Source organism: Halichoerus grypus, chromosome 1, assembly GCF_964656455.1.
Source record: "Halichoerus grypus chromosome 1, mHalGry1.hap1.1, whole genome shotgun sequence".
Lineage (NCBI taxonomy): Eukaryota > Metazoa > Chordata > Mammalia > Carnivora > Phocidae > Halichoerus > Halichoerus grypus.
This window is the reverse complement of record NC_135712.1, coordinates 82109010-82131596: the sequence shown is the minus strand read 5'-3', so window position 1 is coordinate 82131596 and position 22587 is coordinate 82109010. Positions and strand designations below refer to the sequence as shown.

At 43.8% G+C, this 22587-nt stretch overlaps 1 protein-coding gene across 4 annotated transcripts in view; it reads right to left on the bottom strand.

Moving 5' to 3' along the window:
• Positions 1-926: 926 nt before the first annotated feature.
• The window catches only part of MCF2L2 (MCF.2 cell line derived transforming sequence-like 2), a 238693-nt gene continuing 217032 nt past the window's right edge, over positions 927-22587 (bottom strand). For 3 of the 4 annotated variants that reach the window (XM_078068511.1, XM_078068517.1, XM_078068520.1), the window contains 3 exons: positions 7671-7715; positions 4400-4488; positions 927-4005 (listed from right to left, as the gene is read on the bottom strand). In XM_078068511.1, coding sequence (XP_077924637.1) covers positions 3892-4005; positions 4400-4488; positions 7671-7715 — 248 coding nt within the window. In that variant the 3' untranslated portion in view covers positions 927-3891. Of the gene's footprint in view, positions 4006-4399; positions 4489-7670; positions 7716-14188; positions 14287-22587 lie in introns of all 4 variants that reach the window. The other variant, XM_078068515.1, reaches the window with a different exon arrangement.

The following is a 22587-nucleotide window of genomic DNA, read 5'->3' as shown; positions in this document are numbered from 1 at the left end:
AATCCCACTTGGTTGTGGTGAATAATCATTTTAATGTACTATTGGATCCGATTGGCTAGTATTTTGGTGAGAATTTTTGCATCCATGTTCATCAAGGATATTGGTCTGTAATTCTCCTTTTCGATGGGGTCTTTGTCTGGTTTTGGGATCAAGGTAATGCTGGCCTCGTAAAATGAGTTTGGAAGTTTTTCTTTCATTTCTATTCTTTGAAACAGCTTCAGAAGAATAGGTATTAATTCTTCTTTAAATGTTTGGTAGAATTCCCCTGGGAAGCCATCTGGCCCTGGGCTCTTGTTTGTTGGGAGATTTTTGATTACTGCTTCAATTTCCTTAGTGGTTATGGGTCTGTTCAGGTTTTCTATTTAGGAAGAGCATTGACTCTTGAGGTTGCTTCCTACTCTCTTTCAAACTGGCTCTGAGGACCAAATGAGGTCCTATCTGTCAAGCACCAGGGCCAGCGCCTGGCCGGCCCTAATGCTTGTACCTTTCTGAATCCTGTGGCCCAGTGGCCTCTGTCAATGCATCCTCCCTGCCATGCATAGCTCCTCCATGCCTCTGTGCCTGCGCACAACCAGGATGTCCTTCTCCTTCTCCACCTGGAGAAAACACCTGCTCCAGGAGACCCAGCCCAGATGTCACGCCATCCCTGATGACATCAGAAAGTCAGTGGCAGGATTCCATGCCCCCATAGTATTTGTCATACTGTGTTGTGATGATGTGTTTCTTCATCTGTCTCTCCCAACTGTACTGAGAGCTTCTCACTCATCGTCATGCCTTCCTGGTCTCTCCTGATGCCAGCACCTTCCTGAAGACAGGAGTGCTCAGGAAATAGGTATTGATTAGAATGAACAAATAAACAAACAAATAAATGTTTTATGGCCAGAATGGAATAATGTGTGTTGGAAAAAAACGCAAGTAGAAGGAGATAAGATTTCCTATGGATTTGGAAAGAACTTTATTTTAGTGTTCAAATAATCAATATTGTAGTCTACAAATGTGAAACACACTCCACTGAGAATGATACTTTGTTGTTAGGAAAGGGGCACAAGAGGGTAGCTCCACAACATAACTTTCTGAAAAATTTCAAAGAACACCGTGTTGGACAATTTTGCTGAAGAGCCTCTCCCTGATGGTCTGTCCCTTAGTCTCTGCCCTTTTTTGGCCACAAAGTCAAAGGGCTTCTTTATGAACAAAGTGAGATACTTATTTTTGTTTTCTTGATTCTGAAGTGATTTTCTTGAGTCACATGGGAGACAGTCCTCAGGTGTTTAAGAAGTTCCCACTGCATTCCAGAAACAAATCTGGGAACCAAAAACTTAGCCAGATCCCACGTCCAGTGAAAAGTTAAAATCAAATCACGCTAACAATTCCAAAACTAACTAAATCCAAAACTAACTAAAAGTAAACAACTCCAGAGGTCAGTGTGCTGGTTATTAGCCAAGATTTCTCAGCTTTCAGCCCACCCTTCTAATCTCTGCTTTGGGGCCTGGGGCCACTCACCTCCTTTGCCAGCTACTCTCTGTCAGGCTCGGCCAATAGAGCAGACTGACCAGAGGCTGTAAGAGGGAGCGGGGGACCTCTGTGTGCCTGAGCATCCTAGCAACTGGTCTGCACCCTGAGAGCAGACTGACCAGAGGCTGTAAGAGGGGAGAGGGGGACCTCTGTGTGCCTGAGTTCCTGTCAGCATCCTCCTAGCAACCAGTCTGCACCCTGAGAGCAACAGCTGATTCCAGTAGCTGCAGTTGGCCATTTTCCCAACACCTCCGTAACCAGCCTCATCACCCCCACCCCCCTGCTTCAAAGATACCAGCACCAAGCTGGCAGCTCCCAGACCAACTTCCAGCTCCTGGGACACCTGTCCTATGAAGCAACACTTCCTCCTCAGAGGGCTAAGCCCAGCTCTGCGGGGCTACCTCCAACCTCCTCCCTTTGCTCCCTCAGCCCTTGGTAGCTGCGTCTTGCAGTTACCATCTCCATGATATCACCTTATCACTTTTTTTCCTCTTAAAATTTCCAATAGCTGGATAACAATTCTTTATACTAAATTCTCTCTGTTAAAATTACTGATGTCGTGTCTCTCTCGTTTGGATCCCCTAGACTAAGTAATTCTAACACTAAATAATTCTGAAAATAAATCTGAAAATGATATAAGTAAAAATACAGAACAGAAAAAAATTTTAAGTGGCAAAGATGTAAATGAAAAGTAATAATTGAGAATAACCGAAAATAACTCAAAACTAAATCTCTCAAAAACTCTGAAAATAAAAAATTCAGGAAATATAATGCTCAAAAATGCAACAATTGAAAATAACTTAAAACCAAAAAACTAAAAGATAATAAATGAATATAAACAACCCCAAATCTAAAATAACTAAAAATAAATAACTGTGACTATAAGGAACTCTAAAATTAACAAGGGGAAAAAACTCTAAAATAACTAAAAACACTTAATCCTGAAAATAATTCTAAAATAGTTTTAAAACTTCCAGTGAATTTTTAGTAGGCAAATAAGTAACTGTAAAAATAAATAACTCAAAAAACTCCAATAACTAAAAAACAGAATAACTATAAAAGTAAATAACTCAGATATTAATAAGTGTAAAGATAATTTAAAATAATTCTAAAGCTAATTTGGAAATGTATTAACTTAAAGTAACTGTAAATAAGAAACTGAAAATGAATAACTCAAAAACGAAATAACCTTGAAAACAAAGTATTTATAAACAAAGTAACTTTAAAGCTATAAAATTAAATAACTAGAAAACTAAAAATAGAAATTAACTAAAAATTAACTAACAAAACGAAAAATAAAAAACAGCTGAAGATAACAAACTAATTTTAAAACCAATAAATCTAAAACGAAATACCTCAGACATTAACTTGGAACCAACCCTCTGAAAGGATACAATCCTGGAACAAAGTAACACAAACACCACAGGAACATTCTTGTGGGGATTCGAGGAGAAGAGCACAGGGCTGCCCCTGTAGAATTTCGGCTCCTCCGAGGCTCGGATGGGAGATTCTCAACAGATCTCCCCACTCCCACCCGAGGAAAAATTTGGCAATGTCTGAAGGCATTTTTAAAAAGATTGTCATAATTTGGGTGAGCGGGTGGGAAAGGGATTTTACTGGCATCTTGTGGGTGGGAAGAGGCCAGGGATGCTGCCAAATACCCTACAATGCACTAGACAGCTCTCCCCTCCCCAACAAAGAATTATCCAGCCCCCAGAGTCAGAGTGCCAACGTTGGGAAACCTTGGGCAGAGCCCTCCAGGACCGGCGTCCGCTAACCTCTGCAGACGCGCGTAGAACAGCCCGGGGGGTCGCGGGCGTCTGCAAGTCCCGGCGCAGGCGCAGGCGCGTGTGGAGCCGCCCGGGAGGTGGCGGACGTCGGCTCCCAGTGCCCAGAGCTCGCGCAGGCGCGTGGGGAGCAGCTGCCAGGTGCGCCGCCGCCGGCCCCGGGAGGATGGGCTCCGCCGGCAGGCCGTGGACCCTTCCTCAGGCTTCTGGAAGGTGGTCCTGGCCCTTCCCCCCGCGCCAGGGTGGCAGATTCCGAGAGTCCGAGGCCCCTTGGCCCCGTTCTATTTAAGTGTGGGCCCGGCCCCCAGCGCCCGCCGCAGCCTGTGCCCGGAACGAAGGCGGCCTGGGGCGGCTCGGCCGAGCCGGGAGCCGCTGCGGTCTGGAACCAGTGTCAGTTCTCTGGGGAAGAGGGTCCTCCGGCATCCTTCCCTCGCCCGCACTGCTTTTGCCCGCAGATTAGTCGTCTCCCCCCCAGGGGCGAGCAAGCCGGTGCACACTGGCTTATTAGTTTTGTTTGTTGTCCTGAAATTCCAAGGAGAGTCAGGGGAGCAATGGCTAACCAATTCGCTCGCTGTTCTTTCCTCTTTCACACTCACAGGTCCTCATCGCCACCTTCTTTCTTACCCTGGATGCTTTCTCCCGTTTCCAGGACAGATTTGGAGGAACACGTTTCATAACTGTCGTCCAACTGGAAAAGTCCGGATAGCTGTAAGGGAGAGGACAGTGGTGCACCCTCAGAGTTGGCAGTGCCGAGGAGTGCCCGGGCCAGGCGCAACCGGTGATTCCCGCTGGCAGGTTGGGGCCCACCCTAGCTCTCAAACGGGGTCACTCGGGATCCCAGCAGGAGCCCCATATTTATGACCAGAAACCAGTGCATTGCTAAGGAGACAGGGGCCATGCTAGGCTGGGAGGGTCTGAGGCACTTTGCAGATCCAGTGACCTCAGCTTCCTGGATTAGGCCTGGTCCTTCTGGGTGAGAATCATGAAAAGGGGGGAGAGGGAAAGGGGAGAGAGAGGAAACGGGGAGAGGAAGACGCAGGAGAAGCTGATGAATAGGAATGAGGGAGAAAAATGAAAGAGGTAAGAAGAAAATAAATTACACTCAGAGCACTGCTCTCCTTTTCCATTTCTTCTGCACCTTCAGGCTCCTCAGAGGTTGCCATGGAGATAAACTCTCTGCTGGAGCAGCCTTGGAGAAAGAAAGGGAAGAATTTGGCCTGCTGTGCTGGAGAGGGGATGGCCAGATGTCCCAGGCAGTGCCTGTCCCCAAGAACCCATTCTCCCCCATCTCTAACTCCTACTCTCCCAGGACCTGAACTGCCTCACCTGGGGGGAGGTGGAGGTCTGTGATCTCCAGGTTCCCTTTTCCAGCTCAAAATTCTGTAACTGTGACTGAGAAGACATGTCTACATGGTGTTCATAGCTCTATTCCTTGTCCTCCAGGAAAATGGTTGTCTTTTTGTGTTTGATGACCTTCCTGCCCTCCACCTTCTTCCCTCCCTTCTTTTCCCCTTGCCCTCTTTTCTCTCCCCTGATTACGGCCCATCTCCCATTCCCTTGGTAGCCTCTGTCACCGCTCTCCCCATGGGAAATCAGAGGAGCAAGTACATCCTGCCTCTCTTTCCAGTGAATTGATTCATTAACTGGCCAGTCATGCCAGCAACCTCCACCAGACACTGAGCCCTGCTTTGTGCCTGCTGGGGTGCCAGTTGGTCAAAAGTTAAGCTTCATATAACCCTGTAAGAGCTTTAGCTCCATTATACAGATGAGAAACTGAGATGAGAGAGGAATAATCACTTGACCAAGTTCCGTTGGCTGAGTGGCTGAGCTGCAGCTGAGTAATCAGTCCCGCAGGAATCTGAGTGCAGGACGAAGTTTCTGTTCAGGTGACAATTCAAGGGCAAGGTTGGGGTGAGGCCTTAAAGGGCATAAGCAGGGCATGGAGGGCGAGAACTTTCTGGACACAGGAATCCCAGAGGAGCCTACAGTTGGGGGTGATGGCACAGTTATAGCAGTGAGCCGGAAGCACACATGTGGGAACGCCCGTGACCTGCTGCCCAGAGGCCTCCCAAGCTGCGTTCTGGGGCCGAGGGCTCTCCCCAGAGCAGATCAGTGGGGGCTGTGCCAGGAAAACAGGGAGCAGCCAGGCAGCCCCTTCCCAGAGGCCTCCCGGGACCCCGCCTGATGCTGCAGGGTTGTAAGGCAGCTGGACACAGTGCTCTCAGATTGCAGCAAACCTGGTTTAATTTCCAGTCCCAGGACCTGGTAGGGTGAAGGATGGAGGGCGGAGGAGAAACTGGCTCAGGGAGGTGCCTCCCACTGCCCCCCTCCCGATGGGACTCGGGGACATCCGCAGTAACACCCAGAGACTCGTCTCTAGGGCAGTCATCCAAGCCACACCCCCTTACACCGGGGAGCAGACAGTGAGGATGAGGATTGGCAGTCTTGCTGAAAGGCTGTAAGGCAGGAAACGGAGACCTTGCCCTGCAAGGTCAGGCTCCCTGCTCAGCGGGGAGTCTGCCTCTCCCTCGCCCCTCCCCCTCCTTTGCTCTCTCTCTCTCTCTCTCTCTCTCTCTCTCTCTTTCAAATAAATAAAATCTTTAAAAAAAAGAATAGAACACAATAGAATAAAGCAGAAGAGAACAAAAGAACAGAATAGAACAGATCAGATCAGATGAGGACATCATACTTATAAGGGGACTATTGTTCCATAAACTTGTTTTCACTTTAGAGATGTATTACGTGTGTACACTGTGTTGGAGGTAAAGTCCACCCCCTCCTCACCCCCCTGCCCCCAACAGCGCTGTGTGAACAGAAGGGCTGCTCCTCCGGGGGCCATGGCCTCAGTGGCCCAGACAAAGCGGGGGGGGGGGGGGGCAGGGGTCCCAGAGCCACCTGCTGGGAGGCCAGGGGTGGGGCCTGGCCCTGAGGCCTCTGGCAGCCATGGAGCACTCAGGGCCCGGGGGCGGCAGGGCTGGGGGGCAGTGCAGGAACTGAGAGACCTGACAGCCAGTTGCGGCCGCTCCGCAGGGAAGTGGCACCGGGGATAAAATGATGACCAGGCACCGGTGGCGGCTTGCTCCTCTCCTGTAGGCCCAGCCGGAGGGGGAGGGGGCCCTCAGCCCGGCACAGGGCTGCCACACAGGTTGGCCACAGGTTGACTGCATTATTTCAAGGTCATCTGGGCCTTTCCCTGCCTTCAGGGAGGATCTGCCTGAGCCTGGGAAGAGAAATGATCTTCCCAGCTCTGACAATACCCAAATGCCACCTCCCTGCTGGGGACTGTCACCACACATGGCCTCCTTCATTCCCAGTACCACAGGTGAGGGTGGGGGGATGCCTGGGATCCCCCAGGCCCCCAGTTAGCCTAGACCAAAGTTGTCTATATTCCTTAGGGTGCAGCCACAGAGAGATGCCCGTTTTACACCCAACACAGTGTACACACATAATACATCTCTAAAATGAAAACAAGTTTATGGAACAATATTCCCCTTACAGGGTGTGACGTCCTCACCTGATCCGTTCTATTCTATTCTTTTGTTCTGTCCTACTTTATTCTGTTGTGTTCTATTCTATTCTATCGCATTCTATTCTGGGAGACAGAGGAGGAGGGGGCTGTGGAGGTGGTGGGCTCACCCACAATCACCTCATAAGACCCTTGAAGGGACACAAATTGCAGCTGCCCCGGGTGAGCCCTCCTATGTCTCCCCCGAGGGTCCCGGGGCTCTTGGCAGCAGAGACCATACCCTGTTCACCCGGTATCCCCCCTGGCTCCTGGAAGAGACTCCGAATTCGCAGAACCAGCAAACCTCGGAGAAGGGCCGTCAGTCCAAGCTGGAAGTGCAGGGGACGAAAGCGCAGCTCCCAGTCTGAGTCTGCTGCATCTTTGTCATTTGCATATTGAATCCCTTCCTCCTGGATTCACTGGCCATGGGCCCTTGGGGGCCTTAGGGACTAAGTCTTAGGTCCTATAGAGGTGACAGCACTCAGGAGACCCCAGAATCTTGGGCTCAGGGTCTGGCAGATCCCATGAGTGAATAAATGAAAGGCCCATTGTCCAAGGGTAGGAGCAGAGGCTTTGGGGTCAGTGCGACCTGAGCACAGTTCTGAGTTTGTCACGCACTTGCTAGCTGTGTGGTCCTGGGTAAGCCACTTAGCCTCTGGGAGCACCAGTTTGCTTGTCTATAACAATGGGGATATTAATATCTATTGCAGTTTTGATATAAAGATTAGCAAAAGCGCTTATAAAGTAAAATGGTACATCTTAGGAATTTAATAAATAACACCTGTTATTATTGTTAATAGTGATTACAATAATACTAAAGGTTTCAGAACAGCTGTGGGTACTCCAAGTATGCTATTATTACTCACATTTGGGGGAGATTTGTTTGCCATTGTCTTCACCCTCATAAATATCTGGAAGAGGAAACAAATAATAAAGGTAATAAATGGCTGTAAAAGGAAACAGAGCGTGCACGTGCGCGTGCGCACACACACACACACACACACACACACGAAAAACAAAACCAAACACATAGGTCCTTGAAAAATATTCAATTTGATTACAGCAAAATTTTAAGTGATAGTTGTATTCTTGGAAAATGAGCAGAATGGCTCTGGTACCAGTCAAGGTCTAGTGGTGTGTTGGGAAGGTATACTTTGAGTCTCGGGGGCACTCCCAGTCCATGCACCAGAATAAGCATAAAAATGTTGGTGGAGAAGGATAAGAAGAATGGGAAAGGTGGGCTGTGAAAATTCATGCTAGTAAGAACTGGCGTATATTCTCTTTTCCTTCAGTGGATGATCTTTCTAGCATACATCACATAAATCCTAAATGGTTTTGGGAATTTAGTTTCCAAACTTAGTGTTGGAATTCTGATCTTTCATTTTGGTTTAAAAATTGAATGAAACTTATTAACAAGTGAACCCCTGAGTTTTTATCAGGATACATGTTTTTGGTAAATTACAACCTTTGAAGATAAAATCATGCCTTTCCCGTGCTGTCCACTAGATGGAATAACAGGACCACTGTAGGGCTCACTTGTTCGGAGGCCACCCATTCCTTACCACTCAGATTTCAAATGGGCAAACTATTTTTTTCTTTCAAACTAGACTTTTCTCTATTCCTTACAATATGCAAAACTTTAAAAAAGATTTATTATTTTTTGAGAGAGAGAGGGCGTGGGCTCGCGCGCACAAGCCGGGGGAGCGGGGGGTGCAGTGGGGTGGAGACATGCCTTTAAATTATGGGTAAGCCTTTCCTTTCCTTCCCTGGAGGAACAAATGTGGGTAACTAGCTGCTAATGATAATATGCAAACAGCCATCTAGGCACTAGTCTGAAAGCTTCATCTCATTTAATTCTCATCGTGAGGGGTCCCACCACTGCATCCTCATCGTGAGGGGTCCCAACACTCCATCCTCATCGTGAGGGGTCCCAACACTGCATCCACTAGACATACAGGCAAAAAAAAGCAGTTGCCACGCTGGAGGAAGCAATTGATCCTAGTCCTCATGAGGAGCTTAGGCTGTTACCTAACAGCGTCAGAGAGGAATGTGCCTGATGCTCAGGTGACCCACTGGGACATCCCCCAACACCTCCACACCCAGCTGTAACTGTAAATGGGCAAGTAAAAGAAGTAGCCAGACAAGAGTCCGGGACACCCCCTGGGCACACCACCAGCAGAAGATGAGAAGGAGGGGTATCTAGAATGAGTGGGAGAGAGATGGTAACAACGGTACAACCTAAAAACCAATTGCAGCAGCAGGGGGCATAGATTCAAGTTAAGTAGGACTCTTACTATGTCCCCTGGTGGAAACCCTCCCCTTGCGAACCAAGGCCTCTAGACTCACTGAGACTAACGAACGTTGCAGGGATGGGGAAGACAAATGTCCTATGCAAGTCACTAGAGCATGATAATGAATAAGGTCACAACTCATTCAACCTCTTGCCTCCCAGATTCATATATTCTGCTTACTGAGGGCACAGTACCATGACATGGCATTGGTTTAAGGTATATACTGCATCCTGAAGGCTAGCACCCCACCCCACAGTGCCATGTCTAAACTGTTGCACATCTCGCTTTCAAGAGGCTATTCCATGGCTCTATCAGGCCGGCAGCTTCTAAATGGGGTGGTGTGTGGTAGGACTGTAGGTCAGTCCTGCGGTCATACGCCGACGGCCAAGTCTCTCCATTAAAGCAATGCTTTATGGTTGATCAGATGCTACATGAGTCCTCGAACAGTGGAGGCACTGTGAGCAGGAAAGGCACACATGTCAATCCTGCTCAGAGTGAATTACTGTACTTTCCAGCCTGGAGGGGGTCTGATGACATCGACCGTTCTCCTCAAGGGATACTATCCAACTGGGAGCTCAGCATCCATCTGTACCGGCCAGTTGACTGTCAGCAGTGACAGAAGCTATGTCGGTCTTGACAACAGGAAGCCCGTGCTGCTGGGCCTATGCATAGCCTCCCACTCTGCTGTGAAGGTGTCTCTATGAGCCCACTGTGCAGGCACTGGGATACTAAGGAAAAAGCCAGCTGACACCTGCTGGCCAAGTCATCCAGTTGGTTTAGCTGTTAGGCACCTTTTCTGCAATGGATGTTCTCTGACGGGCGTGAACACAGTACGAAGATCCTCACATTTTGAGCTTAAGTCTCTGGGTCTCTGTGCCTCTTCCCCAGTCAGATCATTGTTATATTTAGATGGTAATTATTATTCTGGAAGGAAGGTGGGGACACATCCTGAGAAGGGCAAGCATTGTCATGTACATCTCATTTGAGGCTTCTGCATAATTTTGGGGGGAGAAGAGTCTCTCTCCCAATAAGGGGGAGTAGGCCACTTACGCCAGCCCAGGGGCATTAAGGGCCTAGACCTAGATGTCCTCATCTCAAGCTTTATAGTCCCACATCTTCCCTATCAGGGCATGACCTGCCAGCTCTTCTACTAGCACTAGGAGCCCCAAATGATCAGGCAGCACATTTGCCTAGGCTGAGAATTCATCCTCTCACATAGTGCCATGCTGTAGAAGATGAGGGGCTGAACACTGGCAAGGAAGCCCTCTGAGTCTCACATGAGGCTTTAAATTGGTGGTTAATCTGAGGCTGTCACTTTCTTCACTCTCTTCAGCGAGCGCATCCACGGTGCTTAGCAATAGCCTCCCAATTCTGTGGTCCTGATACTTCATATTTTCCCCAAACTTCTCAAATCCTAGAGACATTGCACCAACTGGTGCATCCCTGTCCCCCTGTGTCTGGCCCCAGGTGTCACCACAGGTGAAGATCTTAGCAACTGAACTGCTACCACAAACCAGGGCCCAGGGCTTTCCACACGCCACCTAACCAGCAGCAATGGAATCCTCATTGCCACTGGCCAGCAAGTGACCTAACAACGCCAGAATCCCATCCTTTCTAGGACCTTTCTTGGTACTGTCTTGGGTCAAGTTTCCCAGAAGCAGGTTGCACAAGCGAGTGGTGGAGAAAGGGCTTTCAGAGGAAACCTGTAAGAGCACTGAGGACAGAAGACAGGGCAGGGAAGAAGTGGGCTCTGCTCAAGTCTAGTGCCAGCCTGATCTCCTGGGAAACCCTGGACCATAGATAGTACCACAGGTGTCCCATTTTGTACCCCGAATCAGTCAGCCATTGGCTGGCTGGCCATAAGCTGCCCTTGAGGGAGGCCATAACCTCTCAGGCATTTCCTGGCTGGACAGCTCTGGTCAGCTGAGGGCACTCCTCCGAAGGGCACAACCGAGAGCTGTTAGCAGCTAACCTCATAGCAGCTGGGCAGTGGGCACACGCACCTGATAAAAACGATGTAGGCAAGGTGTCTAAAGCCCCTGTGACACTACCGTGTGTGATTTTTTAAATTAAAAAATGAACAGATTTTATTTTTAGAGCAGTTTTAGGTTTACAGAAAAACTGAGCAGAAAATACTGAGTTCCCATATAGCCCCTCTCCATTGGCTCTCTACACAATATCTCCTATTATTAACATCTTGCATTAGTGTGGTACGTTCCTTACAGTGAACCAGTACTGATGCATTATTATTAACTGAAGTCCACAGTTTACATCAGGGTTTACTCTTTGTGTTGGACAGTTCTGTGGGTTTTGACAAGTGCACAATGTCCTATATCCACCATTACGATATCATACAGAATAGTTTCACTGCCCTAAAAATCTCTTGTATGCAGTCTGCTCATCCCCTCTTCCCCATATCCCTGGTAACCACTGATCTTTCTACTGTCTCTATAGTTTTGTCTTCTCCAGAGTGTCAAACAGTTGGAATCATGCAGTATGTATTTTCAGACAGAATTCTTTTGTTTAGCAATTTGTCACTTTGGTTTCCTTATGTCTTTTTGTGGCTTGATAGCTCATTTCTTTTTATTCCTGAGTAATATCCCATCGTATGGATATATCATAGTTTGCAATTCATTTGGGTAAATACTAAGGAATATGATTGCTGGTCTGTATGGTAAAACAATTTTTAGCTTTTGTAAGAAACTATCAAACTATACCATTTTGCATGGCCACCAGCAGTGAATGAGAGTTCCTGTTGCTTCCTGTCATCACCAGCATTGGTGCTGTCAGTGTGCTATATACTACTTTTCACAATGTAACTCTTGAGTTTTGCTTCTTGTTTTTGGGTCTTTTTTGCTTTGTTTTGAGGTGTCAGCCAATCTTCTGAAGAGCTGACTGGTTTTTGTGAAACTAACTCGTGAAAAAGTCGTAAGTTCAAATGGACATCAGTTTTTCCCTTGTATCTTTCTGACTTCTGAAACCAGCCTGCTTTCCTAGCACTGAAGTGCATACATGCACGCACCAGATAACACCAGATAACATAAACATAAACAGTCTACAGCCAAGTCTAGACTAAGACACACTTAACTAAATGTTATCCATTCTTCTGCTTATCTCACACCTTTGAGTCTGATCACTTTGAATTAGCAGGATAGACAGAAGGAAAAAAAAGAAGGGCACCTGGACAATCCACATCCTTATGCTTTGGGTGAAGGAGTTATAACTCTATCAAATGGCTCATGTCTGTAAGTTTATAGATTATGCCACTGGGTTGACCAATGTATGCCAATGTCTTCAAGCAAAGGGGCTTTTAAAGATCTGTTTAAGAGATTCTTGGCACATGAAAAAAGGCGTTAAAGGCTTCAAGAATAAAATATACTTTAGGACCAGATAAGGTTGATAGGCTCAATTTTCTAATAGTCCTTGAAAATCTGAAGAGTTGCCTGTTAAATAAATAACCTGGAATGGAATTCTCAACACACATTTTACTCATCTGTAGGGCCCCAGCTGAAAGGGGGTCCAATATCAGGGGTCTTCCTTCATTTTGAGCTTTACAAAGTAGAAAAGGAAGCCAGGATGTGACTTGATTAGAGACAATATTGGGGGATAAAGCCAATTATTTAGGAGATAAAAATCTGATTTTATCTTTTCTTAAAAAAGTTTTTTTTACAAGCCATTACAAAATACCCATGGAAAACAAAACATAAAAATTTCACACGTCCTAGAGATTCTGCTATATCCCATAGAGGGATAGGCCTTATCATGCAAAGCAAATTTAGGGACTATATTATAGTCTATGAGCTTTCACCAGCCAAGATTTTTCTCAAGCCTCACTTTTCCTGGTCTGTATTTTCCAAATACAAAATTTTAGAACACACATATATACCCTAATTGAAAATCACTGTTTTATTTTTATTTATTTATTTATTTTAGAGAGGGGAGGGGCAGAGGGAGAGAATCCCAAGCAGACTCCACACCCAGCATGGAGCCCAATGCAGGGCTCGATCTCATAACCCTGAGATTATGACCTGAACTGAAATCAAGAGTCAGAAACTTAACCGACTAAGCCACCCAGGTGCCCTGACAATCACTGCTTTATTAAATGGCATTGCCATTAATATTTGTTGACCAAGACTGCACATCCAATTACTTATTATGTGACCATCTTCCTGTTAATTTGCCATTTCATGCTCATTAGCATCCAAACGTCTAGAAGTCTGACCAAGAAACATAAGTTAGCTTTGCCCCTGAGTGGGGGTGTGGGATCTGTGTATGTTTCTTCAATGACTTTTGTACTTTGTAGACACTCAATAAATGTGTTTTGAACTAAAATTCCTTCCAGAGGCCTTTTCTAAATAAATCGTAGGCCTGAATACATACCTCATGTCCCATCAAATTAATTACATAATAGTCCAAAACCAAAATCTCAAATACTGAATTCCCAAGACTTTGATTATGGGCAGTGGTAAAAGCATAAAGTAGAAGGTCTTTCGGAAAAGGTTATCTCCAATTTAAACAGGCAGGGAAAGACAAGATGATGACAAAAGGAGCACATTTGGAACCCCATAAACCATAATCTATTATGTCATTAAAATATAAAGTAAAAAAAGCTTCCACACTTGTTTTTCTTTGTGATCCCATACCAAATTCTGGCCACCAGAAAACTGACCCACGAAGAAGTCAGGGCTGAAGTCTTACGGGGAAGCACCTGGATCAAGTGCTCCTAGCCTTTGCATGGAAAGTTTGGAGAGGAGGTGAAATCCATAAATCTTGGATAGAGCAAGAAATTAAGTTGCCACAAGCTGGTGTCTTTATTCCCAAGCACAGACATTCTGGCAATGCTCTTATCACCACAACCATTTCCTTAAGAGGACAGCTTTTCCAAAGAGGGAGTCACTTTCAATGTGAAACATTTGCCCTTCATTTTAATTCAAGCCTAGTTAAATCTACACAAATGAATAGCAGAAAACTGATATTATATCTTTCTTCTCGCTCACATAATTCAGGAAAGGCTGAGACTAAGGCAATGTCTTCTTCAGCTTCTCAGCAGCTGGTATCACCCATTGGTATCCCACTCTCCCACTGGATCCTACCTTTAATCCCATGTATGCTGGGGACTGGGTCTTCCTTACTGCTGGTAGCTCTTTCCATATTTTCAATCCAGGGTACAAATTCCACTCCAATGTCTTTGCTTTAGAGAAATATACATGAACATTGAACCATAGGAAAGAATGGCACATGCATTCCTCCCTATACCAGGTGGAGTTGTGCTGGCTCACCCAGGTTCTCCTGAAGTCTCAAGGACCTGCTTTATCTTCCTCCTTCACTTTAGTCTAAGACCTGGCCCGGCTCTGTGCATGATATTCAACAAGGAAATGCTCAGTGGACACCATTTGCTGAATTATACAGTTACCACCTAACTGGCTGCAAGTCTTTTTTTTTTTTTTTTTCCTTAAAATTTTATTCTTAGGTAATCTGTACAGCCAATGTGGGGCTTGAACTCACAACCCTGAGGTCAAGAGTTGTGTTCTACTGACTGAGCCAGCCAGGCGCCCCTGGGTACAAGTCTTAAAGTGGGAGAGGTGAGGAAGAGGAATGCCCTTTCATCCTCTCATAAGCTGTTTCATTGGCTCACTCTAGCTCCCGCCTTCCCTCTTCCCTGTCCTGAAATGCCAACTATTAATAGTAACTCTTCTGGGTTAGTCTAGCTCAACAAATAAACACTTGCTAGGCGCTGGAGGTCTGAGATGAATGAGATGTGTCCTGAGCTAAACCTCATCACCCCTGACTCTGCTTGCAGAGTAGTTTGCCAGCCTGATGTGATTATTCAATGAGTTCTTTTATTTGTTTATTCACTAAACATTTACTGAGCACCTATGAGTGCCAGGCCCTTGTCTAATATGAGGCCCAAAGGAAGCTAAAACCACTAAGACAACCTTCATGCTCTAGAGGAATTCATGGTCTAGTGGGGAGAAAAATGTAAACACATCATAAAATTATAATATAGCCTGTTATATGCTGTGATAGAGTACTCTGCAGAGTGTGAGTGCCTTGCCCAGAGCGTACAAGGTTATTATGCTCAGCGATCCCAAGGGTTAAAGGTGGTATAGGAATGGACTGGGATGATAATCTGGTATGTGTCAGAGCTTTGAAAAATGCTAGACAGACATAAGGTCCTGATATTCCTGATCCTGAACCCTCCTTCCCCCGTTGCCTGATGCTTCTGTGTTCTGTCTGGGAAGTCTCACCTCCTCTCAGGGACCAGCCCAAGGCCCTGCTCTGGTCTGCTGCCTAACATTTGTGTGAAATTGACCCTCTGTTTGCCAGTCTGTGAAAGGAAGGTGCTGGACAATGCCTCTGGGCCTGTCTTTGAGTTCAGTAGGGCTTTTCTTTTTATCTACAAGCTAGGATCTGGTTCTGCTTATTTTTTTGTACTTTTCAATCCAGTGACTCACTTATTTTCTAACTGGAAGTTTGCACCTCTTAATCCCCTTCACCTATAATCCCCATTCCCCACCCCCCACACCCTGGCAACCACTAGTTTGTTCTCTATATTTATCAGTTCTTTCATTTTTGTTATTTTTGATTGGTTCGTTGGTTTTTTAGATTCCATATGTAAGTGAAATAATGGAATATTTGTCTTTCTTTGACTTATTTCACTCGGCATAATACCCTCTAGGTCCATCCCATGTTGTTGCAAATAGCCAGACTTCATTCTTTTTTATGGCTAAGTAGTATTCCATTGTGTACATATACCACATCTTCTTTATTTACTCATCTATCTATGGACACCTAGATTGCTTTCATATCTTGGCTATTATAAATAATGCTACATTAAACATAAGGGTGCATATATCTTTTTGAATTAGTGTTTTCATTTTCTTTGGGTAAATACCCAGAAGTGGAATTACTGGATAGTATGGCACTTTTATTTTTAGTTTTTTGAGGAATCTCTGTACTGTTTTCCATAATGGCTGCACCAGTTAACATCCCCACTATGCTCAAGGGTTCCCTTTTCTCCACGTTCTCAGCAACATTTGTTATCTCTTGTCTTTTTGATGCTAGCCATTCTGACTGGCGTGAGGTGGTATCTCATTGTGGTATTGACTTGCATTTCCCTGATGATCAGTGATGTTGAGCATCTTTTCATGTGTCTGTTGGCCATCTGTATGTCTTCTTTGGAAAAATGTCTGTTCAGGTCCTCTGTTCATTTTTTAATCAGATTGGGGTTTTCTGGCATTGAGCTGTATGAATTCTTTATATATTTTGGATAGTAATGCTTTATTGGATATATCATTTGCAAATGTTTTCTCCCATTCAATAGGTTGCCTTTTTTGGTTTGCTGATGGCTTCCTTTGCTGTGTAAAACCTTTTTAGTTTGATGTAGTCCCAATAGTTTATATTTTTGCTCTTCTTCCTTTGCCTGGGGAGACCTGCCCAGAAAAATATTGCTAAGGCTGATTTCCAAGAGATTACTGCCTATGTTATCTTTTAGGAATTTTGTGGTTTTGGGTCTTATACTTAAGTCTTTAATCCACTTTGAATTTATTATGTGTATGGTATAAGAAAGTGGTCCAGTTTCATTCTTTTGCATGTAGCTGTCCAATTTTCCCAACAACATTTATGGAAGGTACTGTCTTTTCCCCATTATGTATTCTTGCCTCCTTTGTTATAGATTAATTAACTATATAAGCATGGATTTATTTCTGGGCTATCAATCGTGTTCCATTGATCTGTGTCTATTTTGTGCCAGTACCATATTGTTTTGATTACTATAGCTTTGTAGTAAATCTTGAAATCTGGAATTGTGATAGCTCCAACTTTGTTCTTTTTTCTCAATATTGCTTTGGCTATTTGGGGGTCTTTTGTGGTTCAATACAAATTTTAGGATCATTTGTTCTAGTTCTGTGAAAAATGCTATTGATATTTTGATAGGGATTGCATTCAATCTATAGGTTGGTTTGGGTAGTATGGATATTTTAACAATATTTGTTCTTCCAATCCATAAACTTCATATATTTTTCCATTTATTTGTGTCATCTCTGATTTCTTTCATCAATGTCTTATAATTTTCAAAGTACAGGTCTTTCATCTCTGGTTAAATTTATCCCTAGATATTGCATTCTTTTTGATGCAATTGTAAATGGGACTATTTTCTTAATTTCTCTTTTTGCTATCTCATTAGTAGTGTATAGAAACACAACAGATTTCTGTATGTTGATTTTTGTATCCTGCAACTTTACTGAATTCATTTATTAGTTCTAATAGTTTTTTGGGGGGGGTGGAGTCTTTAGAGTTTCCTATATATAGTATCATGTCATCTGCAAATAGTGAAAATTTTACTTCTTGCTTGCCAAATTGAATGCCTTTAATTTCTTTTTCTTGCCTGATGACTAGGAACTCCAGTATTATGTTGATTAAAAGTGGTGAGAGTGGACATCCTTGTCTTTTTCCTGATCTTAGAGGAAAAGCTCTCAGTTTTTCACTGTTGAGTATGAGGTTAACTGTGGGTTTTTCATATATGGCCTTTACTATGTTGAAGTATGTTTCCTCTAAGTATACTTTGTTGAGAGATTTTTATCATAAATGGATGTTGAATATTGTCAAATGTTTTTTCTGCATCTATTGAGATGACTGCATGATGTTTATCCTTCATTTTGTTAATAATGATGTATCACATTGATTTGCATATATTAAACCATCTTTGTATCCCTGGAATAAATTCCACTTGATTGTGATGAATGACCCTTTTAATGTATTTTTGAATTCAGCTTGCTAATATTTTGTTGAGGATTTTTGCATCTATGCTCATCAGGGATATTGGTTTGTAATTTTCTTTTTTTATAGTATCTTTGGGTTTGGCCTCAAAGCATGAATTTGGAAGCATTCCTTCCTCTTCTGTTTTTTGGAATAGTTTGAGAAGAATAGGTGTTAGCTCTTTTTTAAATGTTTGGTAGAATTCACCTGTGAAGCCGTCTGGTCCTGGACTTTTGTTTGTTGGGAGTTTTTTTAAGTACTGATTCAATTTTGTTACTAGTAATTGGTCTGTTCAGAAATTCTATTTCTTCCTAATTCAGCCTTGGAAGATAGTATGTTTCTAGGAATTTATCCATTTCTTCTAGGTTGTCCAATTTGTTGGCATATAATTTTTCATAATTTTTATAATCCTTTGTATTTCTCTGGTGTCACTTGTAACTTCTCTTTCATTTCTGATTTTATTGGAGTCCTCTCTCTTTTTCTCTTGATGAGCCTAGCTAAAGGTTTATCAGTTTTGTTTAACTTTTCAAAGAGCCAACTCTTAGTTTTACTGATCCTTTCTATTTTTTTAGTCTCTATTTCATTTATTTTCAGTCTGATCTGTATTACCTCCTTCCTTCTACTAACTTTAGGTTTTATTTTATTTTTCTAGTTCCTTTTTTTTTAAGATTTTATTTATTCATTTAGAGAGACAGCACATGCATGCACAAGTGGGAGCAGGAGCAGAGGGGGAGGGAGAAGGACAAGCAGACTCTGTATTGAGTATGGAGCCCCACACAGGGCTCAATCTCATGACCCTGAGATCATGACCTGAGCTGAAACCAAGAGTGGGATGCTTAACCAACTGAGCCACCCAAGTGCCCTCTAGTTCCTTTATGTGTGAGGTTAAATTGTTCATTTGAGATTTTTCTTCTTTCTTGAGGTACATCTGTATCACTATAAACTTCTCTCTTAAAAGAGCTTTAGCTGTGTTGCAAAGATTTTGAACTGTAGTGTTTCCATTTTCATTTGCCTGCAGGTATTTTTTTCATTTTCACTATGATTTCTCCATTGACCCATTGGTTGTTTATAGAAAAATGTTGTTTAGCTTCCATGTTTTTGTGTTTCTTCTAGTTTTTTCCTGAAACTGACTTTTAAAGATTTTTATTTATTTATTATTTATTTTTTGAGAGAGAGTGCATGCACACATGCATGAGCTGGGAGATGGGGAGGCCAGAGAGAGAATCTCAAGCAGGCTCCACATCCATCATAGAGCCCAATGTGGGGCTCGATCTCATGACCTCAAGATCATGACCTGAGCCAAAACCAAGAGTTGGACGCTTAACCAACTGAGCCACCCAGGCACCCAATTTTTTTCATTTTTAGGTAATCTCTACACTGCACATGGAGCTCCAACTTACAACCCTGAGATCAAGACTTGCATGCTCCACTGACTAGCCAGCCAGGTGTCCTTCCTGTAACTGATTTTTTTGGAGGGGAGGGGCAGAGGAAGAGGAGAGAGAGAATCCCAAGCAGGTTCCACGCCCAGCATGGAGCCCAATGCAGGGCTCAATCTTACAACCCTGAGATCATGACCTGAGTGAGATTAAGAGTTGGATGCTTAACTGACTAAGCTACCCAGGCACCACTTGAGTTTTTAATTTCATATTGCTGTGGTTGGAAAGATGCTTGATATGATTTCAATCTTCTTAAATTCATTGAGACTTGTTTTTTGGCCTATCATGTGATCTGTTCTGGAGAATATTCTATGTGGGGTTCTGCTTCTTATCTAGATTTTACATTCCTGTCACAACCTAGGGAGCATAGTGCTAGGACTTGAGAAGGGCTTGATAATGTATTTCTGAATTATTAACTGAATAAATGTCATATCCTCATAACAAACACGTGTCTTTTTTTGTGTGAGGCAGAGCAGGGTAGGGTGATTCAGTTAAAATCTAAATCGTCAATTAGGAACAATTTTGGTAAGATGCCCTTTCTTACCAAGGTGATCTATAGATTTTACACAATACCAAGCAAAATCTCAGCAAGCTTTTTTGTAGAAATTGAAAAGCTGATTCCAAAATACATACAGAAATGTTAAGGATGTAGAATAGCCAAACAACTTCAAAAAGGAAGAACAGAAGATGGAGGTGGAGTTAGAGGACCCTAGGCTCACCTCATCCCACAAATACAGCTAGATAACTGTCAAATCACCCTAAATACTCCAGAAATTGACCTGAAGACTGAAAGAACAAACTCCACAACTAAAGGGAGAGAAATGGCCACATCGAAAAAGAAAGTGCAGGCATGTGGCTTAGGGGAGAAACAGATCACAGCTGCTGCAGGGGGAAGGGAGTCGTGATCGAAGAGAAGGGTGTGAGAGAGAAGAGCACAAGGGGAATGCACAAGGAGAACATTTTCCCATAGCCACTGGCTTGGAAAATGAGAGGGGCTGAATTTTCATGAGTTCTTGCAACCAGCAGGGCTTAAAGCCTGGAATTTTAAAGATCAGCAGGCTTGTCTGGGATAGAGCCTGGAGGGCACTGAGCTGCTCCTGGAGAGAAGGCAGGCAAACAACACCGGACCATACAGCATGACAACAATGATCTGAAGAGTGCCTGGGACACACAGTGGGGAGATTATTTGCTCTTCTTGGAGTGTGTTCCTGAGAGGCAACATTCATGGAGATACCTCTCTGGGAACAAAGGAGATAGTTGGTGTCATTTCCCTCCTCTGCCCCTCAGCATAAACAGAACCACCTGCAGGAAGCAATTCCAACACTGGCTGCCTAACTTGCTTACACCAAGCCCCAACCCCTTCACTCCAGTGGAACTACTCTTCTCAGGCACACTTGCCTCAGTCCCAGCTTGCTGGGCCCCTCTCCCAGACCAGTACAAACCCTTGCCCACACCACGTCTCCCAATCAGAGAGTTTTGCAGGGCCTTAGTTCTGGTGGAGGTGGTGACAGGTCTCATTTCACAAGCAGACAAGAGCACACTTAGTTAACACTTGCTACATTCAGGCCAGGGACCAAACACTGCTCACAGCAGGCAAGGAGAGCCTCTGTAGATGACTGGCCTGAAGGATAGAGCAGCCAGAACACAATAGCAGAGTGCATGCAGCACACACTGAAGACACTACCTGAAGCACCAGGCCCAGGGCACTACATGACCTCTTCTTTATAAGGCCATTATTTTCAGAAGCAAAAGATATAACTGGTTTTTCTAACATAGAGAAGAAGACAGAGCACCTAGACAAAATGCCAAGATGGAGGAATTCATCCCAAATGAAAGAACAAGATAAGGCCATGGCCAGAGATCTAAGCTAAACAGATATAGGTAACATGCCTGATAGAAAACTTAAAGAAATGATCATAAGGATACTCACTGGGCTTGAGAAAAGAATAGAAGACATCAGTGAGACCCTTACCACAGAGATGAAAGAGCTAAGAAAGAATCAATCAGAGATGAAGAGTGCAATAAATGAGATTAGAAACATGCTTGATGCAACGAAAGCAGGCTGAAAGAAGCAGAGAAATGAACTAATGAGCTAGAAGACAAACTAATGGAAAGCAAGGAAGATGAACAAATGAGAGGAAAAAAATTATGCAAAATGAGAATAGACTTAGGGAACTTAGTGACTCCATCAAATGTAATAACATTAATATTATAGGAGTCCCAGAAGAAGAAGAGAGAAGAAAGGGGGCAGAAAATTTATTTGAAGAAATAATAGCTGAAAACTTAACCTAATCTGGGGAAGGGAACAGACATCCAGATTGAGGAGACACAGAGAACTCCCATTAAAATCAACAAAAGCAGGCCAACACCAAGACATATGGTAATTAAATTTGCAACATATAGTGATAAAGGAAAAATCTTAAAAGCAGCAAAAGAAGTCATTAATTTATAAGGAAAAACCCATAAGGCTAGCTGGACATTTTTCAACAGAAACTTGACATGCCAGAAGAAAGTGGCATGATATATTCAAAGTGCTAAAAGGGGAAAATCTGCAGCCAAGAATATTCTATCCAGCAAGGCTATTATTCGTAATAGAAGGAGAGATAAAGAGTTTCCTAGACAAACAAAAACTAAAGGAGCTTGTGACCACTAAACCAATCCTGCAAGAAATATTAAAGGGGACCCTTTAAGTGGAAAGGAGAGACAAAAAGTGACAATATAAAGCCAGGAAACACAAAATCAGTAAAAACGAATATTTCTTTTTTTTTTTTTTTAAGATTTTATTTATTTATTTGACAGAGAGAGACACAGCAAGAGAGGGAACACAAGCAGGGCGAGTGGGAGAGGGAGAAGCAGGCTTCCTGCTGAGCAGGGAGCCCGATGCAGGGCTCGATCCCAGGACCCTGGGATCATGACCTGAGCCGAAGGCAGACGCTTAACGACTGAGCCACCCAGGCACCCCAAAACGAATATTTCTGTAAAAATCAGTCAAGGAACTCACACACAAAAAAGGATATAAAATATAATAACATATGCCTAAAACATGGGTAGGAGAGGAGAAAAGAATGGGTTCAAACTTGAACAACCATCAACTTAATATAGACTGCTATTTGCAAAGAGGTTACATACAAACCTAATGGTCACCATATATAAAAAAAACACTAATAAACATGCAAAGAATAAAGAGAAATAAATCCAAATATATCACTAAAGAAAATCAGCAAAACATGAAAGACAGAAAGATATGCAAGCATCAGAGAAAAACTCCAGAAACAACCACAAAACAAGCAATAAAATGG